Here is a 14,779-nt window from a genome sequence, read left to right as displayed (position 1 = left end):
CATTATTTCTTTTACAATACTAACTAGTTAATCTATCAAAAACCAAAACACACTTAAAAAGACACTGTTAGGGGCTTCCCTGGTGGCACAGTGGTTGAGAGTCCGCCTGCCGATGCAGGGGACATGGGTTCGTGCCCCGGTCTGGGAGGGTCCCACGTGCCGCGGAGCGGCTGGGCCCACGAGCCATGGCCGCTGAACCTGCGCGTCCGGAGCCTGTGCTCCGCAACGGGAGAGGCCACAGCGGTGAGAGGCCTGCGTACAGCAAAAAACAAAAACAAAAACAAAAACAAAACAAAAAAGACACTGTTAATATTTTTTATGCATTGCATAACAATTAAGAAAGGACATAAGACTGATCTATCAAATGAGCTCTTTCTCCACGGAAAATATGGATCTATAAAATAATGACTTTTAAACTTTTGTCCAGATATGAAATTTATGAGAACAATGTAAAAACTGGTTAAAAAAAAAAAAAAAAGACCAACGAAAAGGTTTCGTCTGTGACACATTTGTACATTGAGAAGAAAACTGTTAATGTTGGCACCTGAGCCTCATATATGGGAGGAGGTTATGTCTGTATATTTCCTTATGCAAACTGAGGTCACATTTTAACCTATTAGACATCTGTGGCACTTACCTGGGCTTCTGGTGTGTATATAATGTTCATTCTTTCATTAAATAATCTCTTAACAGATATGGTTGCTGATAAAGTTGAGTAGAACTGGAATAATCCTGGGACAACCCAAATTTTCTAACTTTGGAGATATGCCTAACATACTAAGGCTAGTGTCTTAGTAAAAGAAAAAAATTGTTTGAGGAATAAAATTGATTAAAATAAGAAACACAGGGCTTCCCTGGTGGCGCAGTGGTTGAGAGTCCGCCTGCCGATGCAGGGGACGCGGGTTCGTGCCCCGGTCCGGGAGGATCCCACATGCCGCGGAGCCGCCGGGCCCGTGAGCCATGGCCGCTGAGCCTGCGCGTCCGGAGCCTGTGCTCCGCAGCGGGAGAGGCCACGACAGTGAGAGGCCCGCGTACCGCAAAAAAAAAAAAAACCCCCCCAAAAAAAAAAAAAAAAGAAACACAGACATTAGAGTTTACAAAACAGAGGATTTTATTTGAATTTCTGTACAGATAAAAATTTACCAAAATTTAAACAAAAACCTAAATCACATTCCCACCATAAAAATGGACGCTGCAAAAAAGCCACATTCTCCCAATTACATTTTCCCAGGTGGTAGATTCTGAGGGAAAATGGGAGGGGAGAGAAGACAGAGACACTCACAGCGTAATTTAATTTTCAGTGTTATCTCATCTTGAAATGAGAGTCAGAGATTTCCATAAGAATCAACCTTCTTCAGTTTTGATATTAAAAGGGAAACTTCTACTCCAAAATCACAAATAAGGCTTCTGGTTTTATTTTTAGCGTGAGGTAAACAGTATATTCAATATTAAGGCAAATGGTAGGATACTGTATGGGGTACTGACTGCAGATCTTTCATTGTAAAATATATTTTGTAATATTTATGGATTTTCTAAACATGTTGGAGTTGGAAATTGTAAAAACTGTTGCAGTTTATAACACCTATTTGTTTCAATGTCTTAGCTGCACCTTTTGGTGGTAAAACTGTTAAATGTAATCTTGTCTGATTTTTTTTTACAGCCTGTGATTTATTTATTTATTTATTTATTTATTTTATTACACAGGACGAAATGTTCACCAAAATTGTTGTAAATGAACCAGGGCCTGATCTCACATGCACACTGGTTGGCCACACAGACTGCTCCCCAAAGTTGGCAAAATAATGCCTACCGAGCTAGCTCACCCTGACAGCGAAGTATTAGAATGCAGGGCATTAATTTAATGAAGACTATAAGGGAAATCAGATTATTTAGGCTGTCTAGATATTCAAGAAAATACAGATTGGAGTTTTTTATACAGTGATTCTTGCTCCTCCCTTCCCCATTTTTTTCCCCAGTGGGATAACCATTTTCTTCACAGTGATGAGAGAACCATCGCTTTTTATGGGTAAATGCACTTCTTCCAAGGGATCAGGACAAAGACATCACTTCTGAGCCACGCTGGCCACAGCTTTCTTGGCTGCATCCTCCAGGTCGGCGGCCGAAGTAATGGGGAGTCCACTGTTACTGAGAATGTTCTGGGCCTCATGGACATTGGTTCCTGGAAGGGGGTGGGGGGATGGTGTACAGTCACTGAGATGGAACTGGACGTGGTGCCCCAGGAAGTTTCGTACAATCTGAAATCATGGAATGCCCGAGTCTCCTAACACCATTTAATTACAACTCAGTTCAGCTTTTTATGATCCAGATCTGGCTATTTAGATACATCCAGATGACAAACTTATTTTTTTCCTCTTTTCACCTCAAATTCCTGGCATTAAAAAAGATACTGCCTATATTTTCTCTGGCATTTAAAAAAAATGGAAATATGAGGTTCTTAGAAGACTGTGAACAAAGAAAGATTAACAACATCTTGTTCAACTAGTTTGAAAGAGGAAAATATTCTGAAATGGATTTATCCCTTGATTGAATAGTCTGAATACGGAATCTAAAGAAAAAGTTATGTACAAAAAATGAGCAAGAGAATGGTAAATCAAGGCGTTGGGATGGTATGGAGTACTGGCAGTAATACATGAGGATGCTCAGGACTAATCTATCTGTGGCTTTTCACCAGGAAGTAAATTAAATTCAGGTTCTAATCAATGTCATTGGTGGGAAAGATGATGTGACAAGATCTGTATCAAGTGATGGTCCAGTTAGAAGAAAAGATGAAAGATAGGACTTGCAAGAGGCTAATGGACATTTTTTACTGATAGAAGCTGAAATTTCTGCTGATAATCCACACTCAAGTGGACTTAATGTGGTTTTGGCCCATTCCAGAAGTCTTTTGTCTTAATGATCTCTTGAAACGAAGGGTCTGAGTTGTGACCTAATCTGAGATCTGAAGTTCAGAGCATCTGCCCACTTAAGGCCATGAATCCACTGCTTGGAGACAATGACAGTATTCAATGGGTCCATTTATGCTTCTTCCCCGCTCTATATAACAAAAAGTTCAGATGCCATGAAAATGAACATTGTAGCCTCTGATGATGTCTCTTGGCCATTCCTTGTGGATCTGTAGCATTTGCGGGCCAAGCTACCCAAATTTGTTCTTCGATGAATATTTAACATGCAAAATGCTTTTCTCTTCTTTCAGTGTGAACAAGCCCCTGGGAGAAATGTGATAAAATTTAAGTGTCTTAACGAAACATCTCACCTTACATTATCTCCCCTGCTTTCATCTAGCTAGCAAGACAGAGCCTATTTATCAACAAAGACCTTGAAGTATAGGCCTTGGAGGACCTCAGAGTATAAATTAAAAGGAGGTGCTCGGTCAGCATGTTTCATACAAAAAGGCAAAGGCCAAGTTAAGGAGGAGCAGATGAGGTGAGAAAGTGGTGCAGTGTTGACTTTCCCGGGACCCTGGGTCCACCAGAGCCATGGTGAAGGGGACACTGGGCACTGTGTCTTCGGGTCAAGGCTGACTCACTGCAACTTTACACAGGAATCTGACCAATGGCCTCTAGGGCAAGCAAGAACTTGAAAGGTAGGGAAGTTGTTACCTAAAATTCCCAGCCACCCATCCTGGCTGGCCACTCTATTAGTTGCATAATTTGGGGTAAATCATTTAACTCCTTTGCGCCTCAACTTCTTTATCTCCAGACATAACATTGTGACCATCTTCCTCATAACTAATACTGATTAAGCACTTGCATACCAGTGCAATGCTAATCTTGCATACCAGATATAATGCTAAGTGACTTACATGGGGCATATGAAAACTTTACAATGACTATGAATAAATCCCATTGTCCCTGTTTCACAGATGAGATAACTGAGGCACAGAGAGGTTCACAGGGGAACTTCTCCATAGTCATACAGGTTGTAAGAGGCAGAGATGGTACTTGAATCCTGCTCTCTTTAATTATGTTCTAACGACATGCTGGTCTGTTTTCCTGTCTTTAAAATGAGGTAATAATGCTGGTAGCACAGGTTGCCATGAGAAGCAAATGAAATAATACATGTGAAAGCATTTTGTAAAAGGCAAAGTCTCTGTGGCAGTCATGGCTGGCTGTCTTCCAAAGATCCATGCTCCTCTGCTCTGTGGGGGAGAGCTACTGCTGGGAAGTGGCTGCCCGAACAGGAACTGTGTTTCCCGGGTCCCCTCGCAGACGGGAGGCTCATGTGACTGAGTTTTGGCCAATACACTGTGAGCAGAAATGAAAAACATGCCCATAACATCTCCATTGGTACTCCCTATGTTCTCTCTTGGTTTTCCTTGTCTGTCTTCTGGAATGCTGTCAGCTAAGACAACCTTGGAAGACACTTTTTTCAGATGATAACGACTCCCTCAGCGCAGATGCTTGAGTAACCCTGTAGAGCACAGCACCTGGCTCACTCACCCTCTCCGACTTTATATGAATGAGAAAGAAACTTCTAGTATGTTGCTTCTGACATTTCAGCACATACCTGTTGTTAAGGGAGTGAGCATTACTTTAACTAACATATTACTTTGTAAGGGTGGGAGGCAGCTTCTAAAATGGCTCTCAAATGATTGATCCCGACTTCTTGGTGCTCACGCCCCTTGAGTGTGGGCTGGAGCCAGTGACCTGCCTCTAATGAACAAGAATATAGCAAAAGTAATGGAAGGTCACTTCGGAGATGAAGTCCACTTTCTGTGTGTTCACTCTGACGAAGCCAACTTCCACGCTGTGGGCGATGGGCTGCTCTATGGAGAAGCTCACGAGGCAAGGAACTCAGGGCAGCCTCCAGCCAAAAGCCAAGGAGGAACTGAGGCCTTCATTCCAACAACCCATGAGGAGCTGCATCCTGTCAACAACCACGTGAGTGTGCCTGGAGGTGACCCTCCCCAAGGCAGGCTGCGACAGGACCCCAGGTTGCAACAATGTGATTGTACTTGTGACAGACCTTGAGTCAGAGGACCCAGCTAAGCCAGCCCTGGATTCCCTACCACAGAAACTTCGAGATGATCAATGTTCCTTAGGTTAATCAGCTAAATTTCGGGGCAATTTGTTTCACACTGTTACTTAACTAATACAGATGTAAAGATTTATTATTTCATTAAGAACAACCTCAGTATGCATTTTGATTCATTTGGTAAAGTTTCAGCCAAGGTCCCAGAGGTTGAAAAGTAGGACAGAGGGGCTTCCCTGGTGGCGCAGTGGTTGAGAGTCCGCCTGCCGATGCAGGGGACACGGGTTCGTGCCCCAGTCTGGGAGGATCCCACATGCCATGGAGTGGCTGGGTCCCTGAGCCATGGTCGCTGAGCCTGCGCATCTGGAGCCTGTGCCCCGCAATGGGAGAGGCCACAGCAGTGAGAGGCCTGCGTACCACACACACACACAAAAAAGTAGGACAGAGGATCACACTGTGGGAGGTGTTGGGTACCAAGCTAAGGGATTCCAACATTAACCTGTAGGCAGCGCTTTCATGGAGTAGTGACGCAGCGTGAATCAAAGTCCTGACAGACACAGAATTGAATCAGTCTTTGCACCAGGAGGTCAATGCAAGTTAAAGATGGAAATGTTTATCTCCTTCAACAGAGACATGGACTAGCACTCACTCTCCACCTGGCCTCCAACCTGCCAGGGAAGAAATCTATGTTAAGATACAAAAGGCTCTTCTCCCTCTCCCTTTCTCAATACACAGCTCCCAAGATCCCCATGCATCACCCCAAGAGGCAGTCTCACCTGCCTGAACATTCCTCACCTTCGAATCTACCTTTCCTCCATGTGATTCCTCCTGTGGGTACAGGTCTCACCCATGCCTGCCAAGCTCTGTCTAACTGGACTGAATTAGCTGTGCTAGTAGTAGCCATAATAATAATAAAAGCAATAATAGCAGCTATCACTTAGCATGGGTCACACATTGTTCTGGGGTTCTAAGTACACTAGCTCCTTTGTTCTTCAGTAGCAATTCTGAGATAGCTTCTATTATTATCTTCCTTTTATAGAGGAGAGGACTGAGGCACAAAAAAGTTAAAGGCTAGTCTAGCGAGCATGGCTAGTAATAGTAAGCAGTGCAATGAGCATTCAACAATGCTTGAAACATCCACGCTATACTTGAATAAGTCCTTCTTATGATTTTGTAAATATGTGTCATCATCATCATCATAACAACAATAAAAAAAATCTCTGATTTACAAAGTCCTCCCACATTACTTTATTTGACCCTTACAAGGACTCTGTGAGTTCGATGTTTCTAAATGAACTTGTGAGTTGGGTGTTTATAAATCAGTTTTTTTTTTTTTTTTAAGCCAAGAGCACTGAGGCTTAGTGACTGATTGGCAGGATTTGGTTTCAAAATCCTTTGCTTTTCAGACTCTATTTTGATTTCCTGGTGACTCCTGTTTGACATTTAAAACACACAGCACTTTCCCATGCATGAGATCATCTGAACCTCAATGAGGCTATAAGTTATTTAAGAACAAGGAACACATACAACTAGGATGTCTCCTCTTTCCAATCTCCCCTTCTGGCTAAACCTTCCATCCCCACTGTCCCCTGCTCTATGAGGGACCTCGGGATATTCTCTGTCCCAAGGCGGACCTTGATTGTTCCCAAGACGCTGACTGCACCTGATCGAAGGGTGGTCCAAACACAGACCATGGTCATTAGCTTGTCCAATTAGATTCGCTCTCCAGAGAATCTCAATGAGTAGTTTCCATGAAATAGAAAGTAGTAGCATGAAAAGGACTTACCAGTCACAAGTAAGCAGATAAGAGAAAGGCTGTGCAAATACTCAGAGGGTAAAAAAGTCAAGTGAAGAGACAAGTGCTAGAATGATGTTCCTGAGGTCTGCCTCCAAGTCAGACCCTCCTCTTCCTGAGGGTCAACTTTATTATGGTTCCTGCCCACTGAAAGAGCTGTTTGTTCACGTTTAGCTGAGTTCCTTCCCATGTGTATGGTTGAAATAAGCTCCTGATCACTTTTTGGGGGGAGGGATAAATGGATTGATATAACCAACTAACCAGTTCCTTAATTAATCCCCTCTTCAGCACCCAACTTAGCACCAGATATTCCCAAGGGGGAAAATGACTGACAAAAGAAATCTGTGAACCTACAGACAAGCTGCGGCTTTGGCCTGCTGTGCCCTCCAACTGGAGCTCTGTTGCCCTCTCTGCTGGGCAGACACCATACGTCCATGAGCTACCTGTTTAAATGACATTTCTTTGGGGATGCCTTCTTGTCACCACATCCCAACCCCCAATCCAGCGTAGGGGATTGTAAAATGAGCTTCTAGAATACTCTGTACATCTAAAGCCACAGCACTATTTGGACTGCTTATTGATGTTGCTCTTGTCCTCACTAAGCATACGCATCATGAGGGCTGCCACTTGGTCAGCCTTGCTCACTACGTACCTCCAGGCTCAGCACAGTATCCCACACACAGGATGTGTCTGTAGATGGACTGAATAACTACAGATGGGCTCATCCATACAAAGTGTGCTCGAGGCGGCAGCAAGTGTGGGTGAGTCCTCTTCTGATCATCTTGCTGACCCAACACCCCGAAATAACACTTTTTCAGGGGGTTGAAATCAAAACCCCAAATGGCCTGAGAGAAAATGAGGAGGGTTGCTCCTGAGCTTTCTCTAAGTTCTCAGGGGCTTCTGTCGTGGCCTCTTTCTCTAAGAAGGTCCATGTATTAACTGGCTGTACTGAGTGCCCTTGAGGGAGGACTCCAAGCTGCTGCCACTGCCCGCCGCCCAGGCACAAGAGGCTGCTGTGCTCAAGGTTAACAACTAGCCAGCGGGTCCAGGGTAAGAGAGGGCGGGGCAGCGCCACACAAACACACGGCCCTTCTCTCCCTCCAGCTACTCCTGCAGGGCCATATCAAAATGCCTAATCGCTTCATCATTCCAGGATCCACTAAAGTGAATTTTAATTATACTTGCAGTTACACTTTAATTACAGCCTTAATTATTAAGCACATACTAGGCATGCTCAGAACCAAGCAGTTTTGGAAGAGAACCTCGCCCTGAAATATGAAGCTCGGGCACAGGAGTATGAGGAGGAAGGGGGCACACACAGAGGGGCCTTGGTCAGATGCAAATCTGTCACGTGAGGTGTGTGTGGGGGTGTCAGAAACAGAGGCAGGAAAGAGAGAAGCACACACAGACAGAGACCAGATGAGACAGAAGGCATGGCAGAGCCCGAGGCAGAAGAGTCGAAAAGAAAGAAACAGAAAGAGAGGCAGGAGACAGACACAAAGAGAGACAAGAGAGACAGAGAGGGAGAAAGGGAAAGAGACAAAAAAAAAAAAAAAAAAAAAGAGAGAGAGAGGCAGAAGGGATGAAAGAGGAGACTAGAGATGGAGACAACTATGAGAATGAGAGACAAAGAGTCAAACAGAGAGTGAGGGGAAAACAAGTGAGGTTGCCAAGTCCCTTCTGCAGCAGCCTTACCCTGACCCTGCCAGCATCTCCCTTCCCGCACCCTGACTGGTTTCTGCTCGGCCGGCAGGGCTAGGGACAGGCCAGGGAGAAGCAAAGCCAGGGCAGGCCCTGCTGCCCACGGACCCTGCCTTGCAGAGGAATTACAAGTCGCTTCCTGGCTCCTGTTGAGAGAGCAGCTGGAAGGGGAAGTGGGGATGCACAGAGAAGAGGGTTAGAAAGAAAAACAGCAGTCATTGAAATGAGGTCATTGGAAAAGAAAAGAGGAACAGAGGGAACCTTGCTCGTTTGTGGATTCCTTTTGTTAATGATAGTATGTGAGCATTTCAGGTTAGTTTCTTCTTGATTCACCAAGTGGCTGACATCTCCCATTCCCTCCCCAGTCTTTATTTCTAAATAAAAACCATCATAGCTGCTTTAAACTGTGACACAGAATCAAGAGTTCCAAACAGACTGTGAGTCCTCTTATGCCTGTGCACCCAATTACAAAGGAAATTGATCTCTTCCCCACATTTAAATTGCACTGCTGACATGCTCTAATATTTATTAAATGCTGCATTGCTTTTTAATGAGGCTGCAGGACAACACTTTTAATAACCACCTATACAGTTAACTGATCAACTCATGCTGGTCAAACTTTAGGCATTTCTTCATATCTGCCTGTTGAAAGCCACTCAGCTAAATCATTACCTACCAACTGCATGCCTTAAAAACAGCAATACATAGAGAGTCAAAGGAGACAGATTTTAAAATGAAATCTTGCTCTATTGGTAGAGGATATTATAAAAAGAATAACAATAATTATTAAAATCTTTAAAAATTCTCCACCTCTTCTGCATGATTTACCACTGACTTCCTGCCACTGGGTGGAGTGAGAGAGCTGTATACAGAGATGCCAGGTTAATTTATCAGAATTTGTTCTTTGCTTTCATTACGTGGAGAGAAGACAACAGTAGTGGATACAAATTACAGGGCTTTGTTCAAAAGGTGCAGCCCCTCCCTGCCACTCAGGCCAGCTTTTTATCACAGGGCTGTGAAGAAAACCACTCTCTAGTCAAAGGGTATAGAAGCTGTCATTTAAAAAGTATTATATTAATAGGAATTCAGCTTTTTTAAAAAAGAATACAATAGTTAGCACTTATTCAGGATATACTAGGTATAATAAATGTTTTTTGGACAAGTGACTAAAGGGGTTCACAAGTGTCCTATCAGTTGAATCTTCACAGCAACCCTAAAGTTGACATCATTTTTTTTTTTTTTTTTTTTTTTTTGTGGTACGCGGGCCTCTCACTGTTGTGGCCTCTCCCGTTGCGGAGCACAGGCTCCGGATGCGCAGGCTCAGCAGCCATGGCTCAGGGGCCCAGCCGCTCCGCGGCATATGGGATCCTCCCAGACTGGGGCACGAACCCGTATCCCCTGCATCGGCAGGCGGACTCTCAACCACTGCGCCACCAGGGAGGCCCTAGTTGACATCATTTTTATCCCCACTTTACAGATGAGGCGACCGAGGCACTGGGAGGCTTAGGAACTTGCCCAACATCCCCCAGCAAATCACAGGTTGAACCAGGACTAGAACCCAGGTTTGTCTGACTGTAAAACCACATGACAACCACACAGCCTTGGCCTTTTAGTGCTAGAAGGAACCCCAGGGCTCCTTTAGGATAAGTCTCTTGTTCTCACTAGAGGAAACTGAGGTCCAGACATGTGAGATAATTTGTTCAAACAACCAGTGAACCATGACATATCTGACTCTCCAGCTGGTGCTGTTAGGGCTAGCAAACTATGGCCTGGGGGACAAACCCAGCCTGCTGCCTCTTTTTGTACCACCTGGGAACCAAGAATAGTTTTTACATTTTTTAAACAGTTGGGGAAAAAATCAGAATAATATTTTGTGATACATGAAAATTACATGAAATTCAAATTTCAGTGTCCATAAATAAAGTTTCAGTGGAACACAGCCAAAGTGATTCATTTACAGATTGTCAACGGCTGCTTTTGCGCTACAGTGGCAGAGCTGAGGACTTGTGACAGAAACAGCATGGCTCATAAATCCTAAAATATTTCGACCTCTGCTTTGAGTAACTGAGTCTTTTTTTCCCTCCCCCTGGGATAGGAGAGGTCAGTGGAAGCAAACCAAATTCTATAAAGCAGCAGATTCCTCCTCAAATGTTCACAGTCCCTGTGCCCTTGATCCTCCTCCATTATTCTTTCAAGTGACAATCAGATAGAGGAGGTCCATTTTCTTGGTGACACGTAAATTTAGAAAGCTTATCACATCTCTTGTGTCTTGTTATTATACTGTCGGAAATGGAATAATTCATTGAGGATGAGAGGCAAAGCTCCTGCTGCATCAGTGGCCCTCATTCATCTGAGATGATGGGCATCTTACATCTGGCACCTTGCAGGCAGCCAGTGGAGTCCATCCATATGGAGTCAGTCGAGTTATGGACAAGAGCTCAGATAAAAATGACAGCTGACATTTATTGAGCCAGGGATCATTCTAGGTTATTTTAAAACTAATCTGCTCCTTACAATAACCCTGTGAGGCTGCCATATTTTTATTCCCATTTCACAGATGAGGAAGCTGAGATTTAAACTTCGCTCTGTTACCAACTAGCTGAGCAACCTGGGAAAGTTACTGCAGCTGGATGAGTATCTTACTGAAATACCTTGTATCACATTTTATAAAAATTGAAGATAGCATAAGATAGCCTGTGGGGCTGTATCATGCACACCTACTTGCCTCAATGATTTCTTCTCCCTTGGTAAGAAAAAACTGAATGCCCGGGGTGTGAGTGTGACAGGCATTCCTATGATGACAGCAGGAGATGGCAGGAAGTGGAATGCCAGGTTTTTTATAACATTTCCATGAATGGTGTGTATGCGCTTATGATCACACAAGCAGGTTTAGGATCAAGTCTGACATATAATTGTTGAGGGCTTATGACAGGTACCTATGCTCTTGCTTTCAACTATATGAACTCTCAAAAAAGTAACACAGATATTAATGCAAACCAAAGGTACAGGAGCCTTAATGTTAAATAAAATGGGAGGAACCCTCTGGCAAGTAGGGCACTTTACAGTTCTGCACCTGCTGGGATAGACTGTTCTTATAAAGAAGGAACATTCCTACAGACGCCCTTATCTATCTGCATGTGGACTTCCCTTTCACACCTTCCTTGAGTCTACCTCATGGCTTTCAATCCATGTATTGATATATTCTAATTTAAGGTGATTGCAGGAATTTTCACAGGTAATTTCGGTGGTGTGAGACTTCTGTCTGAAATGCTGGCTTTGGAACGCCACTGCTGCCTAAGAAGGGACGTGACTGGATCACTGTGCAGGCTCTGAATGTATCTGGGAGAAATAGTTTCCTGAGTAGACGTCATTGCTAATATTTTCCTGAGAAGAAGTTAGATTTGGAGAGCTTAATATTGCCTGTCAAATGCTTTGTTGGCTCCTAACGGCATCTTTCAGAGCTGAGGATGGAGGGAGATTTAGACACTGGTAGCATGGGAAGTTTCCAGAGTTCTAGATCTTCTAGTTCTAGATCTTGGTCTCTTCTCTACACCAGGCAACAAACTATGCCCCACTGTTTGCTTTCGTGAAATAAGATTTACTGTGGCACCACCATGCCCATTCCTTTCTGTACTGTCTATGCTGCTTTGGCACCATGATGGCAGAGCTGAGTTATTGAGACAGGGAATACATGGCTCACAAAGCCTAAAATCTGGCCGTTTACAGAAAAAGTCTGCAGACCCTTCTGCTGCACCATCCAAATTTGTGGCCCTGTGGCCCAGCCTCATTTGGTGCTTCTCCAGCTTGAAGCTCCCACTTCCTACTTCTGATGCAGGGGCAGCTGTATTTCCAGGGAAGGAAGTCCCACCTATGTTCTCTTTGAATCAACAGTGGCCACTAGCTGGCTCAAGGGCCTTCACTCTCCTTACCCACATCAGTAACGATCAGAGAACTCTTTTCTGCTGAGCTGGTATATAGTCTCAGAATCTTTCTTGGCACAGACTGCAGGCAGCCACTGTTAATAAAGAGAAGGTGGCGTGAGATGAAAGCTATCTGTCTTCCCTGTTCTAAAACATTCCATGAGAAAGTTAGTCTCTCTGCTTAGGTAACTCTGCCTCCAGACAGCCTCAAGGTGGCGCTCTCTGGGAGAGGCTTATTACACCTGTCACCTGTAAAACAGCACAGACTGAATCTGCTTCAGTCTCTTCCCTGATAGCAATGTTTCTCTCTCTCTCTCTCTCTCATTGATGGCTGATCAAATATGACTTTCAAGGGTTACATAAGGAAACTGAGGCATGAAGAAATGAACTCACTGGTCACAGAGAAAATACTCAGGGAGCAGATGGTGGTATTGTGAGGTCATAAGCAGAATGCAGGATATGCCAGTCCCCATACCTGCCATGTTCCTTGTTAAAGTGCTCCACCCCCAGCTTCTGCTCAGGAAGTCAACTTTGGGCTCTTGTTTTTGAAGAGATGTCCATTACCTAGACTGGGGTGGGCACCTGACCAAAAGGCAGCCCACTCCTAAGGAGACTAATGACCTGTAATGTACCTGAGGGGGCGTTTCCTTCCATGTGGAGGGGCAGTCATTGGCATAATATGCCTTGTCTCTTCTTCGACTCTCACTGGCTCCATGGCGGCAGTGGACAGCCTTATCTGGCTGAACTATATGAAAGGAGGAAGTCGGCACGTGCAGCCCAGCCCCTCCCTCTGCCTTTCCTTTGACACGCTGCTCACAGTGAGCCCAGGTCATCCCCTGCCCCGCGGTGGGAGACCTGCCCAAGGCCAGCAGTGGCCATGAATGGCTGTGCAGAGCTGCCTAATTCTGGGGCTCAGAGTAAGAAAGCTCACTGTTAGTATATAGTAAGGTACCTCCTTCAACTTCTTTGTTAGTAGTGAAGGTGATATTTTGGTTTCCTTAGTCTTTTTTCCTATTTCTCACCAGGATCATAACCCAGATGGGGAAGAATCTGTTGGGTCCCCTCAAAGACCCCAACAACACGGCCTAGTTGGATGGGCTGTAGACAACAGGAGGGATGGTTATTACATAAGCTTACAAGATGGATGACCTGTGCGACCTGCACTTCTAGGGAACACAGAGGGAGCAGGCTGGCCTGAGCGAGAGGCTGAGGGGGTAGAGGCAGTGAGAAGCTTTGAGTTGGGGCTTTTCAGGCGCAATTCCATTAAAGCCGTACACTAAACCTCCTTTTTATTAAGGTGGTCGGAGAATCAAGTCATGACATCCACAAAGATAAAACAAAAACAAAACACTGCATAACACACAGGCCATCTTGCTTAAAGGAGCCCTAGTCCTGTAATTACACTGACTCCTTTCTTCAGGTGCAGGAGGCTTTTTCTTGCGCAAGGCAGCAGACATCCAACATGATATAAATTTCAGTTAGTCACGTGAACTACCTAGGGGTAAAATGAAAACTCAAATTGCCAAATATAGTAGATTCTTTGTCTGGAAACTTAAATATTAGATATCAAAAAACTTTAACTAGGGCTTCCCTGGTGGTGCAGTGGTTGAGAGTCCGCCTGCTGATGCAGGGGACACGGGTTCGTGTCCCGGTCCGGGAGGATCCCACATGCCGCGGAGCGGCTGGGCCCGTGAGCCATGGCCGCTGAGCCTGCGTGTCCGGAGCCTGTGCTCCGCAACTGGAGAGGCCACAGCAGTGAGAGGCCCGCGTACCACAAAACAAAACAAAACAAAACAAACTTTAACTAGCCTAATAGTTTAGATAGGTCCTGTGAGACTTGGTCTAAGGTTTAAGTGTGATGAAGTTTAAGCATTCATAAGTGTTTATCGATTTTGAAAATGAGAGGATTTAAGGCTCGATGACAGAACAGGATTGTCTCCAATGTCACTGTCTCCAGTGACACAGGGAGAAGATGCTAGTGATTAAAAGGAGGAGAGGAGATAGATGTCAATGTGAAGTGAAATTTGTCCCAGTAAATAAGCACCCACAGGGCCTCCCTGGTGGCGCAGTGGTTGAGAGTCCGCCTGCCGATGCAGGGGATACGGGTTCGTGCCCCGGTCTGGGAGGATCCCATATGCCGCGGAGCGGCTGGGCCCGTGAGCCATGGCTGCTGAGCCTGCGCATCCGGAGCCTGTGCTCCGCAACGGGAGAGGCCACAGCAGTGAGAGGCCCGCATACCACAAAAAAAAAAAAAAAAAAAAAAAAAAAAATAAGCACCCACAGGGGACAGTGAAGGAGGGAGAAGATGAAGAGAGGTGAGTGGACACCAGCAAGGCAGAAAGGCAGGTGAGGAACGGGGTGTGTAGAAAAT

At 44.8% G+C, this 14,779-nt stretch overlaps 1 protein-coding gene across 1 annotated transcript in view; it reads right to left on the bottom strand.

The window, feature by feature from the left end:
* Window positions 1–2,063: 2,063 nt before the first annotated feature.
* SUCLG2 (succinate-CoA ligase GDP-forming subunit beta) overlaps window positions 2,064–14,779 on the bottom strand; it is a gene marked incomplete at its 3' end in the record, with an annotated part of 269,048 nt that continues 256,332 nt past the window's right edge. The window contains exon 11 of the mRNA XM_079713536.1: window positions 2,064–2,179. Within this exon, the coding sequence (XP_079569662.1) occupies window positions 2,064–2,179 (116 nt within the window). The remainder of the gene's footprint in view (window positions 2,180–14,779) is intronic.

The sequence above is a fragment of the Hyperoodon ampullatus genome, assembly GCF_949752795.1.
Source record: "Hyperoodon ampullatus genome assembly, chromosome: 10".
NCBI classification, from domain to species: domain Eukaryota; kingdom Metazoa; phylum Chordata; class Mammalia; order Artiodactyla; family Ziphiidae; genus Hyperoodon; species Hyperoodon ampullatus.
The sequence above is the reverse complement of the archived record's forward strand: the minus strand, read 5'-3'. Positions and strand labels throughout refer to the sequence as shown.